Source organism: Mobula birostris, chromosome 4, assembly GCF_030028105.1.
Source record: "Mobula birostris isolate sMobBir1 chromosome 4, sMobBir1.hap1, whole genome shotgun sequence".
Lineage (NCBI taxonomy): Eukaryota > Metazoa > Chordata > Chondrichthyes > Myliobatiformes > Myliobatidae > Mobula > Mobula birostris.
This window is the reverse complement of record NC_092373.1, coordinates 108276527-108300668: the sequence shown is the minus strand read 5'-3', so window position 1 is coordinate 108300668 and position 24142 is coordinate 108276527. Positions and strand designations below refer to the sequence as shown.

General features: G+C 42.2%; 1 protein-coding gene across 1 annotated transcript in view; it reads right to left on the bottom strand.

Annotated features, from left to right (window-relative positions):
- ablim2 (actin binding LIM protein family, member 2) overlaps positions 1–24142 on the bottom strand; it is a 337989-nt gene that overhangs the window by 54760 nt on the left and 259087 nt on the right. The window contains exon 12 of the mRNA XM_072256986.1: positions 17085–17202. Within this exon, the coding sequence (XP_072113087.1) occupies positions 17085–17202 (118 nt within the window). The remainder of the gene's footprint in view (positions 1–17084; positions 17203–24142) is intronic.

Genomic DNA, 24142 nt, shown 5'->3' with positions numbered 1-24142 from the left:
AGGAGTGTTGCAACATGTACTTGCAGGGATAAGTACAGGAGTGTTGCAACATATACTTGCAGGGACAAGTGCAGGAGTGTTACACCTTGTGTAGTTGCAAGGACAAGTGCAGGAGTGTTGCAACATGTACTTGCAGGGATAAGTACAGGAGTGTTGCAACATATACTTGCAGGGACAAGTGCAGGAGTGTTACACCTTGTGGAATTGCAGGGACAAGTGCAGGAGTGTTACACCTTGTATGTTTGTAGGGACAAGTGCAGTAGTGTTACAACTTGTGTAGTTGCAGAGAGAAGTGCAAGAGTGTTAAACCTTGTATATTTGCAGGGAGAAGTGCAGGAGTGTTGCAACCTTGTGTAGTTGCAGGGACAAATGCAGGAGTGTTCCAACATGTACTTGCAGGAACAAGTGCAGGAGTGTTACAACTTGTGTAGTTGCAGGGACAAAGTGCAAGAGTGTTGCAAGATGTACTTGCAGGGACAAGTGCAGGAGTGTTACACCCTGTGTACTTGCAGGGACAAGTGCACCAGCGTTACACCTTGCGTAGTTGCAGGGACAAGTGCAGGAGTGTTACACCTTGTGTATTTGCAGGGAGAAGTGCAATAGTGTTGCAACATGTACTTGCAGGAAGAAGTGCAGGAGTGTTGCAGCATGTATTTCCAGGGACAAATGCAGGAGTGTTAAACCTTGTGTATTTGCAGGGACAAGTGCAGGAGTGTTAAACCTTGTATATATGCAGGGACAAGTGCAGGACTGTTGCAAATTATACTGATAGGGACAAATGCAGGACTGTTACACCTTGTATATATGCAGGGTCAAGTGCAGGAATGTTGCAACATGTACTTGCAGGGACAATTGCAGGAGTGTTTCACCTTGTGTAGTTGCAGGGACAAGTGCAGGAGTGTTACACCTCGTGTATTTGCAGGAGAAATGCAAGTGTGTTGCAACGTGTACTTGCAGGGACAAATGCAGGTGTGTTACACCTTGTGTACTTGCAGGGACAAGTACAGGAGTGTTCAACATGTACACGGAGGGACAAGGCAGGAGTGTTACACCTTGTGTACTTGCAGGGACAAGTGCAGGAGTGTTGCAACATGTACTTGCAGTAACAAGTGCAGGAGTGTTACACCTTCTGCAGCTGCAGGGCTAATTGCAGGAGTGTTGCAACATGTAGTTGCAGGGACAAGTGCCGGAGTATTGCACCTTGTGTATTTGCTGTGACATGTGCAGGAGTGTTGCAACATGAACTTGCAGGGACAAATGCAGGAGTGTTACACCTTGTGTACTTGCAGGGACAAGTGGAGTAGTGTTACACCTTGTGTACTTGCAGGGACAAGTACAACAGTGTTGCAACATGTACTTGTAGGGGCAAGTGCAGGTGTGATACAGCTTGTGTACTTGCAGGGACAATTGCAGCAGTGTTACACCTTGTGTACTTGCAGGGACAAGTGCAGGAGTGTTAAACCTTGTATATATGCAGGGACAAGTGCAGGACTGTTGCAAATTATACTGATAGGGACAAGTGCAGGAGTGTTACACCTTGTGTAATTGCAGGGACAAGTGCAGGAATGTTACAACATGTAATTGCAGGAACAAATGCAGGACTGTTACACCTTGTATATATGCAGGGTCAAGTGCAGGAATGTTGCAACATGTACTTGCAGGGACAATTGCAGGAGTGTTACACCTCGTGTATTTGCAGGAGAAATGCAAGTGTGTTGCAACGTGTACTTGCAGGGACAAATGCAGGAGTGTTACACCTTGTGTACTTGCAGGGACAAGTACAGGAGTGTTCAACATGTACACGGAGGGACAAGGCAGGAGTGTTACACCTTGTGTACTTGCAGGGACAAGTGCAGGAGTGTTTCAACATGTACTTGCAGGGACAAGTGCAGGAATGTTACACCTTGTGTACTTGCAGGGACAAATTCAGGAGTGTGACAACATGCACTTGCAGGGACAAGTGCTGGCGTGTTACACCTTGTGTACTTGCAGGGACAAGTGTAGGAGTGTTACAATGTGTACTTTCAGGGACAAATGCAGGAGTGTTACACCTCATGTATTTGCAGGGACAAGTGCAGGAGTGTTGCAACATGTACTTGCAGTGACAAGTGCAGGAGTGTTACACCTTCTGCAGCTGCAGGGCTAATTGCAGGAGTGTTGCAACATGTAGTTGCAGGGACAAGTGCCGGAGTGTTACACCTTGTGTACTTGCAGGGACAAGTGGAGTAGTGTTACACCTTGTGTACTTGCAGGGACAAGTACAACAGTGTTGCAACATGTACTTGTAGGGGCAAGTGCAGGTGTGATACAGCTTGTGTACTTGCAGGGACAATTGCAGCAGTGTTACACCTTGTGTACTTGCAGGGACAAGTGCACCAGCGTTACACCTTGCGTAGTTGCAGGGACAAGTACAGCAATGTTACACCTTATGTACTTGCAGGGACAAGTGCAGGAATGTTACAGCTTGTGTACCTGCAGGGACAAGTGTAGGAGTGTTGCAACATGTACTTGCAGCGAGAAGTGCAGGGGTGTTGCAACATGTACTTGCAACGAGAAGTGCAGGAGTGTTACACCTTGTGTAGATCGAGGGACAAGTGCAGGTGTGGTACACCTTGTGTACTTGCAGGGACAAGTGCAGGAGTGTTACACCTTGTGTATTTGCAGGGACAAGTGCAGGAATGTTACAACATGTACTTGCAGGGACAATTGCAGGAGTGTTTCACCTTGTGTAGTTGCAGGGACAAGTGCAGGAGTGTTACACCTCGTGTATTTGCAGGAGAAATGCAAGTGTGTTGCAACGTGTACTTGCAGGGACAAATGCAGGTGTGTTACACCTTGTGTACTTGCAGGGACAAGTACAGGAGTGTTCAACATGTACACGGAGGGACAAGGCAGGAGTGTTACACCTTGTGTACTTGCAGGGACAAGTGCAGGAGTGTTACACCTTGTGTACTTGCAGGGACAAGTGCAGGAGTGTTGCAACATGTACTTGCAGGGACAAGTGCAGGAATGTTACACCTTGTGTACTTGCAGGGACAAATTCAGGAGTGTGACAACATGCACTTGCAGGGACAAGTGCTGGCGTGTTACACCTTGTGTACTTGCAGGGACAAGTGCAGGAGTGTTACACCTTGTGTATTTGCAGTGACATGTGCAGGAGTGTTGCAACGTGTACTTGCATGGACAAATGCAAGCGTGTTACACGTTGTGTACTTGCAGGGTCAAGTGCAGGAGTGTTGCAACATGTACTTGCAGGGACAAGTGCAGGAGAGTTGCAACGTGTACTTGCAGGGATAGATGCAAGCGTGTTACACCTTGTGTACCTGCAGGGACAAGTACAGGAGTGTTACAACTTGTGTAGTTGCAGGGAAGAGTCCAAGAATGTTTTGTCACCTGGTGGAGCTTCAGGGAGAAGTGCAGGAGTGTTAAACCTTGTATATATGCAGGGACAAGTGCAGGACTGTTGCAAATTATACTGATAGGGACAAATGCAGGACTGTTACACCTTGTATATATGCAGGGTCAAGTGCAAGAGTGTTGCAACATGTACTTGCAGGGACTACTGCAGGAGTGTTACACCTTGTTTACTTGCAGAGACAAGAGTAGGAGTGCTACACCTTGTCTACTTGCAGGGACAAGTGCAGGAGTGTTACACCTTGTGTAGTTGCAAGGACAAGTGCAGGAGTGTTGCAACATGCACTTGCAGGGATAAGTACAGGAGTGTTGCAACATATACTTGCAGGGACAAGTGCAGGAGTGTTACACCTTGTGTAGTTGCAAGGACAAGTGCAGGAGTGTTGCAACATGTACTTGCAGGGATAAGTACAGGAGTGTTGCAACATATACTTGCAGGGACAAGTGCAGGAGTGTTACACCTTGTGGAATTGCAGGGACAAGTGCAGGAGTGTTACACCTTGTATGTTTGTAGGGACAAGTGCAGTAGTGTTACAACTTGTGTAGTTGCAAGGACAAGTGCAGGAGTGTTGCAACATGTACTTGCAGGGATAAGTACAGGAGTGTTGCAACATATACTTGCAGGGACAAGTGCAGGAGTGTTACACCTTGTGTAGTTGCAAGGACAAGTGCAGGAGTGTTGCAACATGTACTTGCAGGGATAAGTACAGGAGTGTTGCAACATATACTTGCAGGGACAAGTGCAGGAGTGTTACACCTTGTGGAATTGCAGGGACAAGTGCAGGAGTGTTACACCTTGTATGTTTGTAGGGACAAGTGCAGTAGTGTTACAACTTGTGTAGTTGCAGAGAGAAGTGCAAGAGTGTTAAACCTTGTATATTTGCAGGGAGAAGTGCAGGAGTGTTGCAACCTTGTGTAGTTGCAGGGACAAATGCAGGAGTGTTCCAACATGTACTTGCAGGAACAAGTGCAGGAGTGTTACAACTTGTGTAGTTGCAGGGACAAAGTGCAAGAGTGTTGCAAGATGTACTTGCAGGGACAAGTGCAGGAGTGTTACACCCTGTGTACTTGCAGGGACAAGTGCACCAGCGTTACACCTTGCGTAGTTGCAGGGACAAGTGCAGGAGTGTTACACCTTGTGTATTTGCAGGGAGAAGTGCAATAGTGTTGCAACATGTACTTGCAGGAAGAAGTGCAGGAGTGTTGCAGCATGTATTTCCAGGGACAAATGCAGGAGTGTTAAACCTTGTGTATTTGCAGGGACAAGTGCAGGAGTGTTAAACCTTGTATATATGCAGGGACAAGTGCAGGACTGTTGCAAATTATACTGATAGGGACAAATGCAGGACTGTTACACCTTGTATATATGCAGGGTCAAGTGCAGGAATGTTGCAACATGTACTTGCAGGGACAATTGCAGGAGTGTTTCACCTTGTGTAGTTGCAGGGACAAGTGCAGGAGTGTTACACCTCGTGTATTTGCAGGAGAAATGCAAGTGTGTTGCAACGTGTACTTGCAGGGACAAATGCAGGTGTGTTACACCTTGTGTACTTGCAGGGACAAGTACAGGAGTGTTCAACATGTACACGGAGGGACAAGGCAGGAGTGTTACACCTTGTGTACTTGCAGGGACAAGTGCAGGAGTGTTGCAACATGTACTTGCAGTAACAAGTGCAGGAGTGTTACACCTTCTGCAGCTGCAGGGCTAATTGCAGGAGTGTTGCAACATGTAGTTGCAGGGACAAGTGCCGGAGTATTGCACCTTGTGTATTTGCTGTGACATGTGCAGGAGTGTTGCAACATGAACTTGCAGGGACAAATGCAGGAGTGTTACACCTTGTGTACTTGCAGGGACAAGTGGAGTAGTGTTACACCTTGTGTACTTGCAGGGACAAGTACAACAGTGTTGCAACATGTACTTGTAGGGGCAAGTGCAGGTGTGATACAGCTTGTGTACTTGCAGGGACAATTGCAGCAGTGTTACACCTTGTGTACTTGCAGGGACAAGTGCAGGAGTGTTAAACCTTGTATATATGCAGGGACAAGTGCAGGACTGTTGCAAATTATACTGATAGGGACAAGTGCAGGAGTGTTACACCTTGTGTAATTGCAGGGACAAGTGCAGGAATGTTACAACATGTAATTGCAGGAACAAATGCAGGACTGTTACACCTTGTATATATGCAGGGTCAAGTGCAGGAATGTTGCAACATGTACTTGCAGGGACAATTGCAGGAGTGTTACACCTCGTGTATTTGCAGGAGAAATGCAAGTGTGTTGCAACGTGTACTTGCAGGGACAAATGCAGGAGTGTTACACCTTGTGTACTTGCAGGGACAAGTACAGGAGTGTTCAACATGTACACGGAGGGACAAGGCAGGAGTGTTACACCTTGTGTACTTGCAGGGACAAGTGCAGGAGTGTTTCAACATGTACTTGCAGGGACAAGTGCAGGAATGTTACACCTTGTGTACTTGCAGGGACAAATTCAGGAGTGTGACAACATGCACTTGCAGGGACAAGTGCTGGCGTGTTACACCTTGTGTACTTGCAGGGACAAGTGCAGGAGTGTTACACCTTGTGTACTTGCAGGGACAAGTGTAGGAGTGTTACAATGTGTACTTTCAGGGACAAATGCAGGAGTGTTACACCTCATGTATTTGCAGGGAGAAGTGCAGGAGTGTTGGAATATGTACTTGCAGGGACAAGTGCAGGAGTGTTGCAACATGTACTTGCAGTGACAAGTGCAGGAGTGTTACACCTTCTGCAGCTGCAGGGCTAATTGCAGGAGTGTTGCAACATGTAGTTGCAGGGACAAGTGCCGGAGTGTTACACCTTGTGTACTTGCAGGGACAAGTGGAGTAGTGTTACACCTTGTGTACTTGCAGGGACAAGTACAACAGTGTTGCAACATGTACTTGTAGGGGCAAGTGCAGGTGTGATACAGCTTGTGTACTTGCAGGGACAATTGCAGCAGTGTTACACCTTGTGTACTTGCAGGGACAAGTGCACCAGCGTTACACCTTGCGTAGTTGCAGGGACAAGTGCAGGAGTGTTACACCTTGTATGTTTGTAGGGACAAGTGCAGTAGTGTTACAACTTGTGTAGTTGCAGAGAGAAGTGCAAGAGTGTTAAACCTTGTATATTTGCAGGGAGAAGTGCAGGAGTGTTGCAACCTTGTGTAGTTGCAGGGACAAATGCAGGAGTGTTCCAACATGTACTTGCAGGAACAAGTGCAGGAGTGTTACAACTTGTGTAGTTGCAGGGACAAAGTGCAAGAGTGTTGCAAGATGTACTTGCAGGGACAAGTGCAGGAGTGTTACACCCTGTGTACTTGCAGGGACAAGTGCACCAGCGTTACACCTTGCGTAGTTGCAGGGACAAGTGCAGGAGTGTTACACCTTGTGTATTTGCAGGGAGAAGTGCAATAGTGTTGCAACATGTACTTGCAGGAAGAAGTGCAGGAGTGTTGCAGCATGTATTTCCAGGGACAAATGCAGGAGTGTTAAACCTTGTGTATTTGCAGGGACAAGTGCAGGAGTGTTAAACCTTGTATATATGCAGGGACAAGTGCAGGACTGTTGCAAATTATACTGATAGGGACAAATGCAGGACTGTTACACCTTGTATATATGCAGGGTCAAGTGCAGGAATGTTGCAACATGTACTTGCAGGGACAATTGCAGGAGTGTTTCACCTTGTGTAGTTGCAGGGACAAGTGCAGGAGTGTTACACCTCGTGTATTTGCAGGAGAAATGCAAGTGTGTTGCAACGTGTACTTGCAGGGACAAATGCAGGTGTGTTACACCTTGTGTACTTGCAGGGACAAGTACAGGAGTGTTCAACATGTACACGGAGGGACAAGGCAGGAGTGTTACACCTTGTGTACTTGCAGGGACAAGTGCAGGAGTGTTGCAACATGTACTTGCAGGGACAAGTGCAGGAATGTTACACCTTGTGTACTTGCAGGGACAAATTCAGGAGTGTGACAACATGCACTTGCAGGGACAAGTGCTGGCGTGTTACACCTTGTGTACTTGCAGGGACAAGTGCAGGAGTGTTACACCTTGTGTATTTGCAGTGACATGTGCAGGAGTGTTGCAATGTGTACTTTCAGGGACAAATGCAGGAGTGTTACACCTCATGTATTTGCAGGGAGAAGTGCAGGAGTGTTGGAATATGTACTTGCAGGGACAAGTGCACGAGGTTTGCACCTTCTGTACTTGCAGGGACAAGTGCAGGAGTGTTGCAACATGTACTTGCAGTAACAAGTGCAGGAGTGTTACACCTTCTGTAGCTGCAGGGCTAATTGCAGGAGTGTTGCAACATGTAGTTGCAGGGACAAGTGCCGGAGTGTTGCACCTTGTGTACTTGCTGTGACATGTGCAGGAGTGTTGCAACATGAACTTGCAGGGACAAATGCAGGAGTGTTACACCTTGTGTACTTGCAGGGACAAGTGGAGTAGTGTTACACCTTGTGTACTTGCAGGGACAAGTACAACAGTGTTGCAACATGTACTTGTAGGGGCAAGTGCAGGTGTGATACAGCTTGTGTACTTGCAGGGACAATTGCAGCAGTGTTACACCTTGTGTACTTGCAGGGACAAGTGCTGGTGTGTTACACCTTGTGTACTTGCAGGGACAAGTGCAGGAGTGTTACACCTTGTGTACTTGCAGGGACAAGTACAGCAATGTTACACCTTATGTACTTGCAGGGACAAGTGCAGGAATGTTGGAACAGGTACTTGCACGGACAAGTGCAAGAGAGTTGCAACATGTGGTAGTTGCAGGGTTTACTGCAGGAGCGTTGCACCGTGTGTAGTTGCAGGGAAAGGATTTAGCTGATCAAGAGATACAAGAGGTCCTTTGAAGAAACAGAAGGTGGTGGAGGAGGATAAGAGGGGATATTTGGAACTGGTGGAAGTATCAAAGTATAACATGTTGGATGCAAAGGCTGGAGGAGCAAAAGATAAAGAACAAAGGAACTCTCTCTCTGTTCTGAGGAGCTGGAAATGAGACCAAATATTTGAGGAATGGAAGAAATGCATGTGAGGGTTTCATCTAGGGTGTCAAATATATTCTATGTATTTTTATATTTTGGAAGGAGGTGGTTATTTCAAAAATCCTAGACTGGAAACTTCACTTTGAGGACAAATGACCTTCTAGGCATTTATTATCCCATTTCCTAGCTGCTCTATCCAGCAAATTCTTTTTTTCTCTCTTTTCTTATGTTTCTACCAATCACTTACTCGTCTCCATCTCAACACTGCCACTTATCTGATTTTTAATCTGGTTCCACCTACCATATACAGGGTACTGGCCCTTCTCTAACTTCTATATATTGGCTATCTTCCCGCTATACTCTCAGTCCTGATGTAGGTTTTGAACTAAATCATCAACTATCCCTTTGCCTCTACAGATGTCCCTCAACCGGCTGGGTTTTTCCAGCAGGATTTATTTTTTTGCACCAGGTACCAGAATCTAGAGTGTTCTGTGTGTTGGTAGATAAAGGAGCAGGATTAGGGCACTTGGACAGTCAAACCTTCTCCATCATTAAATAATTTAGTGTATTTACTGCTACTAACTATCTCCCCTTGTTTCAGAACAATCTATCTAACTCTGGTTTAAAAATAGAGACCGTTTTCCTCATTCTTCGTGGAAGAGAGCTCCAAATATTTACAATCCTCCAAAAGGACCAGTAAAGTACCTCTTCTCTCTCTTAAATGGTTGATCCTTATTTTGAAATCAGCGAGCTCTAACTCTAGATTGCCCAACAGAATCAATGGATTCTTTACATTCTCCATGACGTTTCCTCAAGACCTTTTATATTTCAATTAAGTCAAATTTCTTTCTTCTAAACTGTGACAGATACAAGCCTAGTTGGTCCACACATTTCAGATAAACCAGTCATTCTATGTGTTAGTCCAGTAAACCTCTAATATTTTTGAACTGCTTCAATGTATCTATGCCCCTCTTTTAACACTGGGCCAACACTGTTCTGCAACATGATAAATCTCGGGCCTTGAATGTACTTTAATCTACAATCTTACTGGCTTAGAAGGACTATTGAACTGTCACTGCATTCTGTATAATGTAATGTAAAACTGCTTGAGATAGAAAGGTTTATTGACAACTGATGATCATTACTCGATTAAATCTTTCTATAGATAAGTGCTGTCAAGTTAAAATTTTGTGTTGATTTTTATAAATCAAAAATCTTCCTCAAAGACTAAAAGAAATTCATAGGTAGTTGTTAATGAAGGTCACAAACGAACGAAGTTTGCCATTTGTTAGACTTTCTTTTGTCCATTTAATTTCTAAAAGACAGTATTGAAAATGGTTGTTAGTAGGAAATGAAGTCGACATACTGTTCCCCACAGGATATCTGGGACCTTAACCATACAGCAAGTAATCTTAATCATCCAAACCAAAGAACTGTCAATGAGCAGAAAATGTATCAGAAAGTATATGTTGGGTGGTTCCGGTGATGTCATCGTCCAGAATGGCAGATTAAATCAACAACTCCTCCGGAAAAAGGCATATTTTGCCCCATTAATCCATCAGATATAAGATCTTTTGAAAATATCTGAATTGACAAGGGGAGAAAGAATGGAGAAGAATGGAGTTAAAAAAGGCATCACTGCGGAGCCTATGGAAGAGAGAGGTGCAGCCCGCGGCTCTCACACACGTGTGCGTGGTGGCGAGGCTGACGCGGGGCCTCGTGCAGGCAAAGTGGCTAACATGATAAGGATTCTGGAAGAGATAAGGGAAGTCCAAAAAGATATAAAACAGCAACTCAATGATATCAAGTCAGAGCTCGCCAACATCAATCAGAAAATAGTGGTGGCAGAGACTCGAATTGAGAAGGTGGAAGATCGCGTGCAAAACGTGGAACAGATATTAAGTAAGGCGATAAAAATATCAAATCAACAGAAAAGTAAATTGTTTGACCAGGAGGGAAGATCACGACGGAAAAATATCAGGATTTATAATGTTCCCAAAGGAGCAGAGGGATTGTCGATGACGGAGTTTGTAGAAAAGTTGCTGCGGGAAGCGCTGGAGATACCCCCTGACTATGGAGATTGAAATTGAGAGGATGCATCGTGCGCTCGTCCTGAGGCCTCCCAGAGACAGAGAAAGCAAGCCGCGCTCAATAGTACTTAGATTCCTTCAATTCAAGAGCAAGGTGGAGATGCTACGAAGGGCCTGGGGTAAGAAGAAGGTGTTTTCGAACAGGAAGTTAGTATACTTCGATCATGATTACCCCCCGGCGGTCCTACAGAAACGGAAGGAATATTCCGAAGCAAAACGAATATTAAAGCAAGAAGAGATTAAATTCCAAACCCCGTACCCTGCTAAACTGAGGGTATTTTACCAAGAAGGGATGCGATTGTACCAGATGGTGGAGGAGGTGACTACAGACATGAACAACACCCGTTAGCGTGGTCAAACTAAGGGAAAGTCTGGCTGAGCAGTTATCCCGATCTGCTTGGGAAATAGTAAGAGAACTGAGAAAGCAGGGGATGGGAGGAGGACGAGAGAAGGATATTAGAAAGAGAGTGTGAGTTCTCCGAAGACAGCCCTCACCTCCTCCAGAAGAGCCACAAGGTTTGGCTAAGTTTAAAAGTGCTGATAAACTAAATGGAAGCAAAAACAGACGGTGATACACCTATCTCAAAAAATACATATTATAATGTGGATTTTATATTACTCAATTTTTAAAAATTTATTCATTCATTCACTCCTTTCTCCCCACCTAAATGAGAATATATATATGGGAGGAATACATAGGGAAATCATTTCTGTGTAATGGACAGAGATTTTTTTACTTACTTTTATAGGTACTGCAGCAGGGGCCCTCAACTCACAGGTAGGAGGGGCTATCCCCCCACAGCTAGACGTTTCTTCTAGCTCAACCCAGGGTCACCTAGAGACCCCAGCCTTGGAATCACACCATCGTTACCTTTTTTAAAATTATTCGTGTTTCTTGGTTCTTATTTGTTCAGGGAGTAGATCGATTAAGTTATATTCTGCAAATTTCAATGATATACTAACAGATAAATACACATGGCTAAGGACAAAGTAAAATTCATTTCTTTTAATGTCAATGGGCTGTTAAATCCAATCAAACGAAGTAAAATTCTATCAAAAATGAAGAACGAACAAGCCCATGTAGTATATTTACAGGAAACTCACTTAAGTGAGAATGAACGTGGAAAATTGAAGAGAATGGGCTTCACTAATTTGTTTTTCTCCTCATATAAATCAGGACAGAGAAGAGGAGTTGCTATTCTCATCTCAAGCAAGCTAAATTTTGAAAAAGTATTCGAATTGGGAGATAAGGAGGGCAGATATATTCTGGTAGGGGGGAATTTAGACGGAAATCCAGTTACTTTATTGAATATATAAGCACCCCCAGGAAGTGATATTAGTTTCTTCCAGAAAGTTACTAATATTATGGTAACGGAAACAGAAGGTCTCTTGATATGTGGGGGAGACTTAAATTTACAATTACAACCAAAGTTAGACTCTTCCAATAGAAAAACTTATGAAACAAAGTCCTTACATAAGAAAGTTAACACTCTTTTTGAGGATGTTGGTCTAATTGATATATGGAGGAACCTTTTCCCCGACAGAAGGGATTACACTTGTTAGTCTACCACATATAAAAGAATAGACTGTAAAGAAAAGATAACGACAAAATTAAGACCTGTAGAATTGGGACAATAGATGTAAGTGACCATGCACCTATATATTTATCTGTTGATCTTGACCTACAACCAAAGAATACTATTTGGAAACTAAATTCAAGTCTACTCAATGATTCCTATTTTAAGGAACAAATTAAAAAAGAAACTGGTCTTTACTTAGAATTCAATGATAATGGAGAGGTTTCACCTCCCATTCTATGGGATACCATGAAGGCTGTCTTAAGAGGGAAAATTATACCAATATCTTCATAAAAAAAACATTTTTTTCAAGAAAAAAATGAATAAAACATTAGAGGAATTACAAAATAAGCTGAAGGAACTAGAAAAAACAAACACAAATTAAGTTTGGCACAGGATACACTAGAGGAAATTTTAAAAGTTAGGAATGAAATTAATAGTTTGGCCACACAAGAAATTAGAAAAAAATTAATGTTTCTGAAACAGAGACACTATGAAAGTGGATCTAAATCTATGAAAATACTGGCATGGAAACTGAAAAAAAAGATAGCAGAAAATACAATTCATAGAATTAGGGATCCAAGAACAAAAGTGAAGTGATAAAAAAAAACGCTAAGTGAAATTCAAGAAGCTTTTGAAATGTTTTACAAAACTCTATATTCCAAAGCTCCAGGGGGAAGCATAACCCAGATTGACACCTTCCTGAATTCTTTAGGGTTACTCACTTCAAGCAAAGAACAAAATAGAACGATGACTGCTGACATAACTGAAGCTGAACTAAAAATGCAATTAGTAGGCTTAAATTAAGCATATCACCAGGATCAGATGGATATACAGCAGAGTGGTATAAGGAATTTAGAAATGAGTTAATTCGTGTTTTGCTCCCCACACTGAACCGGGCTCTAAATTAAATTGCTCAGCACAGTTTTATAATTCCTCAAAAACAGAAGTTCAAGTATGTATCTTTCACATTCTTAAACAAACAAGAGGTAATATACTTTAAAACTGAAGGAGGCGAATTGTGCCATTTGTATATTGCTATAAGAGGCAAATACATGCCTTAGGTCTTCTTACAACATAAATTAAATGATAACAACAAGGTATTAGCACTCGCTACACTCATGGAAACTGAATCTAATGTTATCAGAATAAAAAATGAAATGATACTTAACACTATCCCAATCTGAGATCTTGTTGCTGGTTTCCCCTCAACCAAAAGTCAATCACAATTCTCCTACTTTTCCCCATCCCACACCAATCACAAATTTTCTGATCTCTCTCATGAAATTATCACAATTCCCTCAACCACTTCTCAACCAATAAACAATTCCTATCTGCTCAATTTCCCCCTTGCCAACAAGTGATACCTCCTCCCCGATCTCCTCACCAATCACTCATTCAATTTCCACATTCAACAATTATTCTTATTCTCCCAATTCACTTCAAGCAATGTTCAATCATGATCTCTTTTGCTCAGTCATTGGTTCATCTTCGCTCCCTGACAACATATAAACTTGCTCCACTACTCAATTAGATCCTGCATGATCTCATTATAAACTTAATTTCACTACTTAATTGCTTCTACCGACATTTGAGAAAATTTCTCCAAATATGCATGTCCTCAGAGAGAGAACCTTATTTTATCTGAGTTAAGTAGCCCACCCCTTATTTTTAATCAGTGATTACTAGCTTTAGATTCTTCCACACAAAATAAAATTACTCTCTCAAAATATCTCCAGTAAGAGAAGACCTATATCCTGAAGTTTGGTGGCATGGTCTGAGCTACAGGAAGGCCTCCAATGGTACATTAAGAACACAAAAGTCTCTGGAATATCCCAAACCATAGACAGGCAAACAAATCTTGTTTTTACTTTACTATCTGTAAAATCATGAGAGATGGTGTTTGAATACATCTGATATTCAATGATTTTTAAAAATGATAAAGTCAAGGAAGCTATTGCATCATAAATGAAACAAATACATGTAAATATTTTAAAACCATTCAACAGAACAGAAATAATATTCTTGGTTGTTTTTCACAATCTTAGAGTCTCCTTTGAAGTCAACCTAGTCTCAGATTCTGCTCCAGGTTCAACCTGGCATAGAATCTGAATGGAATTGCTGGTAATCACAGCCATAATCCTCTTTTGCATTATTGATTACACCTCCCAGTTGTGGTTGTAAAGTTTGTTGCAAGTCCCTGGAATATGGTTGTTATCTTGCCTGTTCAACGAAATATTCTCCTGATGTTCCAGAATAGCAATTCTACTATAAAAGTTGAGTTTTGTGTGATTCTCATTAACTATAGTTTGATCCAATTAAATTAAAATGTTTTCCCAATAGCACTTTTAATGCTTATAAACTGATAAATCAGAGTTTAAAGAGAAGAAAATTTTTAAATAAATGTATGTTAAAAGGGAAGATTTTGTTTTGGTTTTTAAAAAATCAAGGAATGCACAGCACAGAAGTTCAATGTCAGCTTCAGAAACAGTATCTCATTTTCCCAAATGACCATAAGACCATAAGACAAAGGAGCAGAAGCCGGCCATTCGGCCCATCGAGTCTGCTCCACCATTTTATCATGAGCTGATCCATTCTCCCATTTAGTCCCACTCCCCCGCCTTCTCACCATAACCTTTGATGCCCTGGCTGCTCAGATAACTATCAATCTCTGCCTTAAATACACCCAATGACTTGGCCTCCACTGCTGCCCGTGGCAACAAATTCCATAGATTCACCACCCTCTGGCTAAAAAAATTTCTTCGCATTTCTGTTCTGAATGGGCGCCCTTCAATCCTTAAGTCATGCCCTCTCGTACTAGACTCCCCCATCATGGGAAACAACTTTGCCACATCCACTCTGTCCATGCCTTTCAACGTTCGGAATGTTTCTATGAGGTCTCCCCTCATTCTTCTAAACTCCAAGGAATACAGTCCAAGAGCGGACAAACATTCCTCATATGTTAATCCTCTCATTCCCGGAATCATTCTAATGAATCTTCTCTGTACCCTCTCCAACGTCAGCACATCCTTTCTTAAATAAGGAGACCAAAACTGCCCACGGTACTCCAAGTGAGGTCTCACCAGCGCCTTATAGAGCCTCAACATCACATCCCTGCTCCTATACTCTATTCCTCTAGAAATGAATGCCAACATTGCATTCACCTTCTTCACCACCGACTCAACCTGGAGGTTAACCTTAAGGGTATTCTGTACGAGGACTCCCAAGTCCCGTTGCATCTCAGAACTTTGAATTCTTTCCCCATTTAAATAATAGTCTGCCCATTTATTTCTTCTGCCAAAGTGCATAACCATACACTTTCCAACATTGTATTTCATCTGCCACTTCTTTGCCCATTCTTCCAATCTATCCAAGTCTCTCTGCAGACTCTCAGTTTCCTCAGCACTACTGGCCCCTCCACCTGTCTTCGTATCGTCAGCAAACTTAGCCACAAAGTCATCTACTCCATAATTCAAATCGTTGATGCACAATGTAAAAAGAAGCGCCCCAACACAGACCCCTGTGGAACCCCACTGGTAACCGGCAGCCAACCAGAATAGGATTCCTTATTCCCACTCTCTGTTTCCTGCCAATCAGCCAATGCTCTATCCACATATGTAACTTTCCCGTAATTCCATGGGCTCTTATCTTGTTAAGTAGTCTCATGTGCGGCACAAATATATCATTTTGGATTTGACTCTGATTTCAACTATTTAAAATAACAGTATATTATTTTAAACTTCTATCAAACAACGTTTTTTTTCTTACAATTTCATCTAAGTATTCTGTCAGTTGAAACTTTGCTGGTCTATTTGCTCCATTCCCATTACTCCTTGTATTGATATATTTTTGTCATTTAATCTCAGTTGTCTTCTGACCGTATTCTTTTCTTCTCCTTTCCTGCCTTTTTCTGCATCTTAAAACTGATGTAACTCTAACTTTTCATGTTTTTATGTAAGTTCATTAACCTGAGACATTTTTCCCTTCTACAACTATTGAGTAGCCTTTCCTGTTCTGATTAGACCAGAGGACACAAGAGCAGAATTAGTCCATTCAATCCACTAGTCATTCAGTCACAACTGATTTATTTTTCCTCTCAATTACATTCCCTTGCCTTCTTCCTGTAACCTTTGACATTCTTACAGATCTACTACCTATCAACCACTGCTTTAAATATTTTCAACAACTTAGTCTCTACAGCTATTTGCCAATGAATTCCACAGCTTCACCACCCCCTGACTTAAGAAATGCCTTCTCATCTCTGTTCTAAAGGCACATCTTCTCTGATCCAAGACTCTCCCATTATTGGAAACATTCTTTGCTTTTAAAATATGATAGTTTTCAATAAGATACCCCCCAACCTTATTTCTCTAAACTCTAGTGAGTACAGGCACAGAACCATCAAAAATGAATCATATGTCCACCCTTTCATTCCTGGGATCATACTCTGGACTTCCACCAATGCTAACACACCCTTTCTTAGCTTCTTAGATATGGGGCCCAAAACTGCCCACAATACTCCAAACGTAGTCTGACCAATACCTTATAAAGCCTCAGTACTACACTTTTGCTTTTATATTCTAGTTCAGGGGTTCCTAACGTGGGCTCTACGGAACCCTTGCATAATGGTATTGATCCATGACATAAAAAAGATACGGAACCCCTGTTCTAGTCTTCTGGAAATAAATGCTAACATTGCGTTTGCCATTCTGGAATTCCTCCCTGAATTGCTGCAGAATTTTTATTCCTATCACTTACTTTAAATCACATTTTGAATCCCACCAGATGATCAACGAGTTGAGCATGTGTTATCATGAGCCTTTGGTCTGGCTTAAGTTTTGAATTGGTTATGTTCCTGGAAAGCAATTTGTTCCTGCTATAAAATTATAACAGGCATAGTTCACAGTGAGATAGTCGATTGAACATTTCAGGAAGAAAACCTTGTTACATTTTCTCTTTAGCATTATGCAATGGAAGATACTATAATAGTTCAGTTAATACCTGGTCTGTGGAAATGTTGTGGTGAGCGAGACCATGTTGGTGTATAACGCCCATAGCCAAGAGACCCAAAGGATCCAGGACTGGAGGCTCTGCGCTGTCTAGGTCCTTCCTGTTCATCCTGTAAAGCATAAAAAAGTCCATGTGCTCATTAGCAGCTATCAGTCTGTCAATCACTTAGTTAGAACAATCACTTTAACATTAGTTCCATTTTGGGCTTCCTAAATATGCATTCTTAAGTTTCACTGCCGTTTCAAAGATCAAATGAAGCTTTTCCCTTCTGGGGCTTGGAAAAAAAAATTAATCTGGTGCATATTTACATGCGGAATCAATCCCCATTTCATAGGTTTGTACACATCATTCAGGCTGAAATTTCAATGGCGTACTAAGCTTTGAAAGCAAATAAAACACTGGAAACTAATACTTAATGGTCATACGCTCATCTTAATTCAGACTCCGAACCTTAATTCAGGTTACAGCTTTCTCATATAAACTTAAGCCTGTTATACTAAACAGCTTATTGGATTGAACATGATATGAGCAATGCAACAATGTGTGATGAAAAGTCATTCAGAATGAACTTGTAGATCCAAAACCAACTTCCAAATGCAGTTGTTATTTTCAGTATTTCTGCTTTTGCATAACTATGCAGTTAATTTGATATTATTTTCATTTATATTCTTTAAAGTCTGCCTGCTTCAATTTGTAAATGTACTTGTACAGAATCAAAGTAAAAATGAGCTATATTTTTGACTTTATACTTTTTCTACCATATTTATTAGTAAATTTTAATAAACAGATTATGTTGTATCCTTCAATTTCTGAAATTAACACTTATAGCACAATTCTTTAAAATACTAATCACATGTAATTCCAAACAAGAGAAGATCTGCAGATGCTGGAATCTTTTTAAATATTAATTTTAGGACTGGTGAACCATTTTCACTGTTAACTCAGTGACAATATAGACCGTAGCACTGTCACTGAGATAATCCTACTTTGTTTTTAATTAATCTTCACAGGATCACTCTTCTTCAACACACTGCAAATATGGTAAATTCAGTACAAGTTTAAGAACATTTGTTGTTACTAGTTGAGTTCCAGAATGATCAGTTCCTCTATGTAATATACATCAAAGATTTGAGTCTAAGTGTAGACAGTGTGATAAAGCAGTTTACAGCAAATGACTATGTGATTAACAGCAAAGAGGAAAGCTATGAACTATGGATCTTATCAGTTAGGAAGAAGAAATGAGAAATATTCAATTCAGCAAAGTACAAAGTAATACCATAAGATAAAGGAGTAAAATTAGGCCATCGAGTCTGCTCTGCCATTTCATCATGCCTGAACCACTTCCCTCTCAGCCCCAATCTCCCGCCTTCTCCCTGTAACCCTTCATGCCCTGACTAACCAAGAACCTATCAACCTATGCCCTAAATATACCTAGTGACTAGGCCTCCATAACTGACAGTAGCAAAGAATTCCACAGATTGACAACTCTCTAGCCAAAGAAATTTCTCCTCATCTGCATTCTAAATGGATGTTCCTCTATTCTGGAGTTGTTTCCTCTGGTCTTAGACTCCCCCAACACAGGAAAGATCCTCTTCACATCCAAACTATCGAGGCCTTTCATTTCAATGAGATTCCCCTTTATTCTTCTGAATTCCAGTGAGTACAGGCCTATAGCCATCAAACGCTCCTCATATGATAAGCCTTTCAATCTCAGAATCATTTTCGTGAACCTCCTTTGAATGCTCTCCAATGTTGGCACATCCTTTCTTACATAAGGGGCCCAAAACTGCCCATCATACCCCAACTCTGGCCTCACCAGTGTATTATAAAGCCTCAATACTACAACTTTGCTTTTATATTTTAGTCTTCTTAAAATTAGTGCTAACATTGCATTTGCCTTCCTCACCACCGATTCAACCTTTAGGGAATCCTGCACAAGGACTCAAATCCCTTCGTACCTCAGATTTTTGGATTACCTCTCCATTTAGAAAATAGACTACACATTTACTTCCTCTACCAAAGTGCATGACCACACAATTCCCGATACTGTATTCCATCTGCCATTTCTTTGCCCATTCTCCAAATCTGTCTGTCCTTCTTCAGCCTCTCTGACTCTTCAAAACTACTGCCTTCTCACCTATCTTTGTATCGTTTTCAAACATGGCCACAAACCATCAATTCTATCATCCAAATCATTGATTATAACATAAAAAGAAATGGTCCCAGTATAGACCCTTCAGAACACCACCAGTCAATGACAGCCAACCAGAAAAGACTCCCTTTATTCCCATTCTTTGCCCACTGCCAAGCAGCCAATGCTCTATCCATGTTAGTATCTTTCCTGTAGGCAGCCTCATGTGTGGCACCTGCTGAAAGACTATCTGAAAATCCAAGTACATAACATCCACCAATTGTCCTTGTCTATCTTGCTTGTTATTTCTTCAAAGATTTTCTCTTAAGGAAACCATGCTGACTTTGGGCCATTTTATCATTTGCCTCCAAGTACTCTGAAACCACATCCTTAACAATCAACTCCAACATCTTTTCAACCACTGAGATCAGACTAACTAACCTGTAATTTCCTTTCGCAAACACAAGGAAATCTGCAGATGCTGGAATCTCAAGCAACACACATAAAAAAAGCTGGTGAACACAGCAGGCCAGGCAGCATCTATAGGAAGAGGTACAGTCGATGTTTCAGGCCGAGACCCTTCGTCAGGACTAACTGAAAGAAGAGCTAGTAAGAGATTTGAAAGTGGGAGGGGGAGGGGGAGATCCAAAATAATAGGAGAAGTCAGGAGAGGGAGGATGGAGCCAAGAGCTGGACAGTTGATTGGCAAAAGAGATATGAGAGGATCATGGGACGGGAGGCCTAGGGAGAAAGAAAGGGGGAGGGGGAAGCTCAAAGGATGGACAAGGAGTATAGTGAGAGGGACAGAGAAAAAGGAGAGAAAGAGGAAAAAAACTAATAATAATAAATAAATAAATAAATAACAGATGGGGTACGAGGTGGAGGTGGGACATTAGCGGAAGTTAGAGAAGTCAATGTTCATGTCATCAGGTTGAAGGCTACCCAGACGGAATATAAGGTGTTGTTCCTCCAACCTGAGTGTGGCTTCATCTTGACAGTAGAGGAGGCCGTGGATAGACATATCAGAATTGGAATGGGACGTGGAATTAAAATGTGTGGCCGCTGGGAGATCCTGCTTTCTCTGGCGGACAGAGCATAGGTGCTCAGCGAAACGGTTTCCCAGCCTGCATCGGGTCTCGCCAATATATAGAAGGCCGCGTCAGGAGCACTAGACGCAGTATATCACCCCAGCTGACTCACAGGTGAAGTGTTACCTTACCTAGAAGGACTGTCTGGGGCCCTGAATGGTGGTGAGGGAGGAAATGTAAGGGCATGTGTAGCACTTGTTCCACTTACAAGGATAAGTGCCGGGAGGGAGATCGGTGGGAAGGGATGGGGGGGATGAATGGACAAGGGAGTCCCGTAGGGAGCAATCCCTGCGGAAAGCAGGGTGGAGAGTGGTAAAGATGTGCTTGGTGGTGGGATCCCGTTGAAGGTGGTGGAAGTTACGGAGAATTATATGTTGTACCCGGAGATTGGTGGGGTGATAGGTAAGGACAAGAGGAACCCTATTCCTAGTGGGGTGGCAGGAGGATGGGCTGAGTGCATATGTGCGTGAAATGGGAGAGATGCATTTGAGAGCAGAGCTGATAATAGAGGATGGGAAGCCCCTTTCGTTAAAAAAGAAGGACATCTCCTTCGTCCTAGAATGAAAAGCCTCATCCTGAGAGGAGATGCGGCGGAGACGGAGGAATTGCGAGAAGGGGATGGCGTTTTTGCAAGAGACAGGGTGAGAAGAGGAATAGTCCAGGTAGCTGTGAGAGTCTGTGGGCTTATAGTAGACATCAGTAGATTTTCTGTCTCCAGAGATAGAGACAGAAAGATCAATAAAGGGGACGGAGGTGTCGGAAATGGACCAGGTAAACTTGAGGGCAGGGTGAAAGTTGGAGGCAAAGTTAATGAAGTCAACGAGCTCAGCATGCATGCAGGAAGCAGCACCAATGTAGTCGTCGATGTAGTGAAGGGAAAGTGGGGGACAGATACCAGTACAGGCTTGGAACATGGATTGTTCCACAAAGCCAACAAAAAGGCAGGCAAAAAGCTGGGACACATACGGGTGCCTATGGCTACGCCTTTAGTTTGAAGGAAGTGGGAAGAGCCAAAGGAGAAATTGTTAAGAGTAAGGACTAATTCTGCTAGACGGAGGAGAGTGATGGTAGAGGGGAACTGAAGCAACACACATCAAAGTTGCTGGTGAACGCAGCAGGCCAGGCAGCATCTTTAGGACGAGGTACAGTCATCGTTTCAGGCCGAGACCCTTCGTCAGTCCTGAGGTATGGTCAACGTTTCAGGCGAAGGGTCTCGGCCTGAAACATTGACTGTACTTCTTCCTAGAGATGCTGCCTGGCCTGCTGCGTTCACCAGCAACTTTGATGTGTGTTGCTTGAATTTCCAGCATCTGCAGAATTCCTGTTGTAGAGGGGAACTGGTTAGGTCTGGAATCCAAAAAGAAGCAGAGAGCTTCCTGGTGGGGGATGGAAGTACATAGGGATTGGTGCCTCTTTCCCTTCTTGAAGAGTGGAGTGATATTTGCAATTTTCCAGTCTTCCAGAAGCATGCCAGAATCCATTGATTATTGAAAGATCAATACTCATGCCTCCACAATCTCTTCAGCCACCTCTTTCAGAACCCTAGGGTGCAGACTATCTGCTCCAGGTGACTTATGTGCCCTCAGACCTTTCAGCTTCCCAAGTACCTTCTCCCTAGTAATGACAACTTCACTCATTTCTGCTCTGATTCTCTCGAACTTCCATCATACTGCTAGTGATTTCTACAGTGAACACGGATGCAAATGACTTATTCAGTTCGTTTGTCATTTCCTTGTCCCCCATTACTACCTCTCCAACATCATTTTCCAGTTGTCCAATTTTTACCCTCAACTCTCTTTTACACTTTATAAATCTGAAGAAACTTTCGGTATCCTCTTTAATATTTTTGGCTAGCGTACCTTCATATTTCATCATTTCCTTCCTTATGACTTTATTAGATGCTTTCTGTTGCTTTTAAAAGCTTCCCAATCCTCTAACTTCCCACTAATTTTTACTCTATTACATGTCCTCTCTTTGGTTTTTATGTTGGTTTTGACTTCTCTTGTCAGTCACGGTTGCATCACCCCACCTTTAAAATACTTTTTCTTCTTTGGGATGTATCTATCCTGCACCTTCCACATTTCTCCCAGAAGCTTCAGTCATTGCTGCTCTGCTGTCTTCCCTGCTGGTGTCCTCTTCCAATCAATATTGGTCAGTTCATCTCTCCTGCCTCAGGAATTCCTGTTACTCTGCAGTAATATTGATACATCTGACTTTAACTTCTACCCTACTCCACTTCCTCCCTTTACCCTCCCCATGAGCTTCTCCTCAAATTGCAGGGTGATATTATAATCACTGTCCCCTGAAGGTTCCTCATCAATTCACTACACCCATATTCCAGAACAGCTGATCTTCTCGTGGGCTCAGCCATAGGCTACAGTAAAAAGCCAACTCATAGGCATTCTACAAAATCCTCCTCTTGGGATCCAGCACCAACCTGATCTTCCCAATTTACTTCCATACTGAGATCTCTCATAACTATCGTAACATTGCCCCTTTGACATGCATTTTCTATCTCCCATTGAAATACATTTGAGGAGGCATCAAATCACAGTATATAATAAACGGCCAGATAATGTGTAATTTGGAAGAACAAAGGGCATTGTCAAGTCTACTCACAAACCTTTAAAGGTGGCACAAGTGATCACTAAGGTGGTTAAAAAGGTAGACAGGTTACTCACCGATATTACCCAAGTCATAAAATAAAAGATATGCTCAAACTATGGGTTGCTTACTGGCCTCAACATTACAAGCAATATGTGACTGCACAGAAGAGGGTGCAGCAGATATTTATGAAGACAATGACAAGAATGGAAATATTGGATATTTCTTTTCTTGAAATCTCCCATGACTAATGCAACATTGATCCTTTGACATGTATTTTCTATCTTCCATTGTAATACATTTGTGTAGAGGCTTTGGAAGGCTAAGGCAAATGTTAATTGAGGGGTATGAGAGAAACCTATTTAACTGTAGAGAAAGGAACTATTTCCATGAAAATACTTTGATCCTCTTTTTCAGAGAGTGAATGAAATCTGCAACTTGCTGCCTGAAAGTATAGTAAGAGCAGTAACCCTCATCATGTATGTGAATGTTAAATATAACCCTCATCATATATTTGAAGAGCTGTGTCCTGCCCACTATCAAACATCCAATTACATTGTTCCCATTTTATTCCCCCCGCATTCCTTCAACTTCTTTCAGATTTTACCACTTAGCTGTGGACTAGGGCCGCTTACATTGCTCAATTAACCTGACAATTCACATGTCTTTTGCGAAAACCAGAGCACCTGGAGGAAACCTATGCACTCCTAAGAGCACACAAAGAGCACCAGTGGTCAGGATCAAACTTGAGTTGCTGGATCCGTGAAACAGCAGATCTACTAGTTGAGCTACTATTTCACCCTTAGTAAATATGTAGATTCTCTGAGATAAATACTTTCATTCACTATTTCTGTGGTACTTTAGTGGAACGTATATCTGGCCATTTTAGAACTTGACCAGTTTTCATTCTGTTAATTATTGTCCTGTCTCTGATGATACCTTCCCATTTTCCCTCCTTTAAAGTCAATGCATTTACAAAGGATGTCCATGTATTTTCTTTTAGAGCTGCTGTTATTGTCTAGGGAAATATGCTGGAGATATAAAGCAAATGTCTTTGTTTCAAATCCAAGTTGTTATAAATATCTGTCTTCATTAATCTAAACTACAGTATGTATGCCAAAAGGTTTCAAAGTTCTTTACCCTGACGTTTCTGAGTCTAAATATAACCTGCATGATGAATTTACACCCAGTTCCAATTCAAGTCCTGAAAGTAAAGCATGGATGTA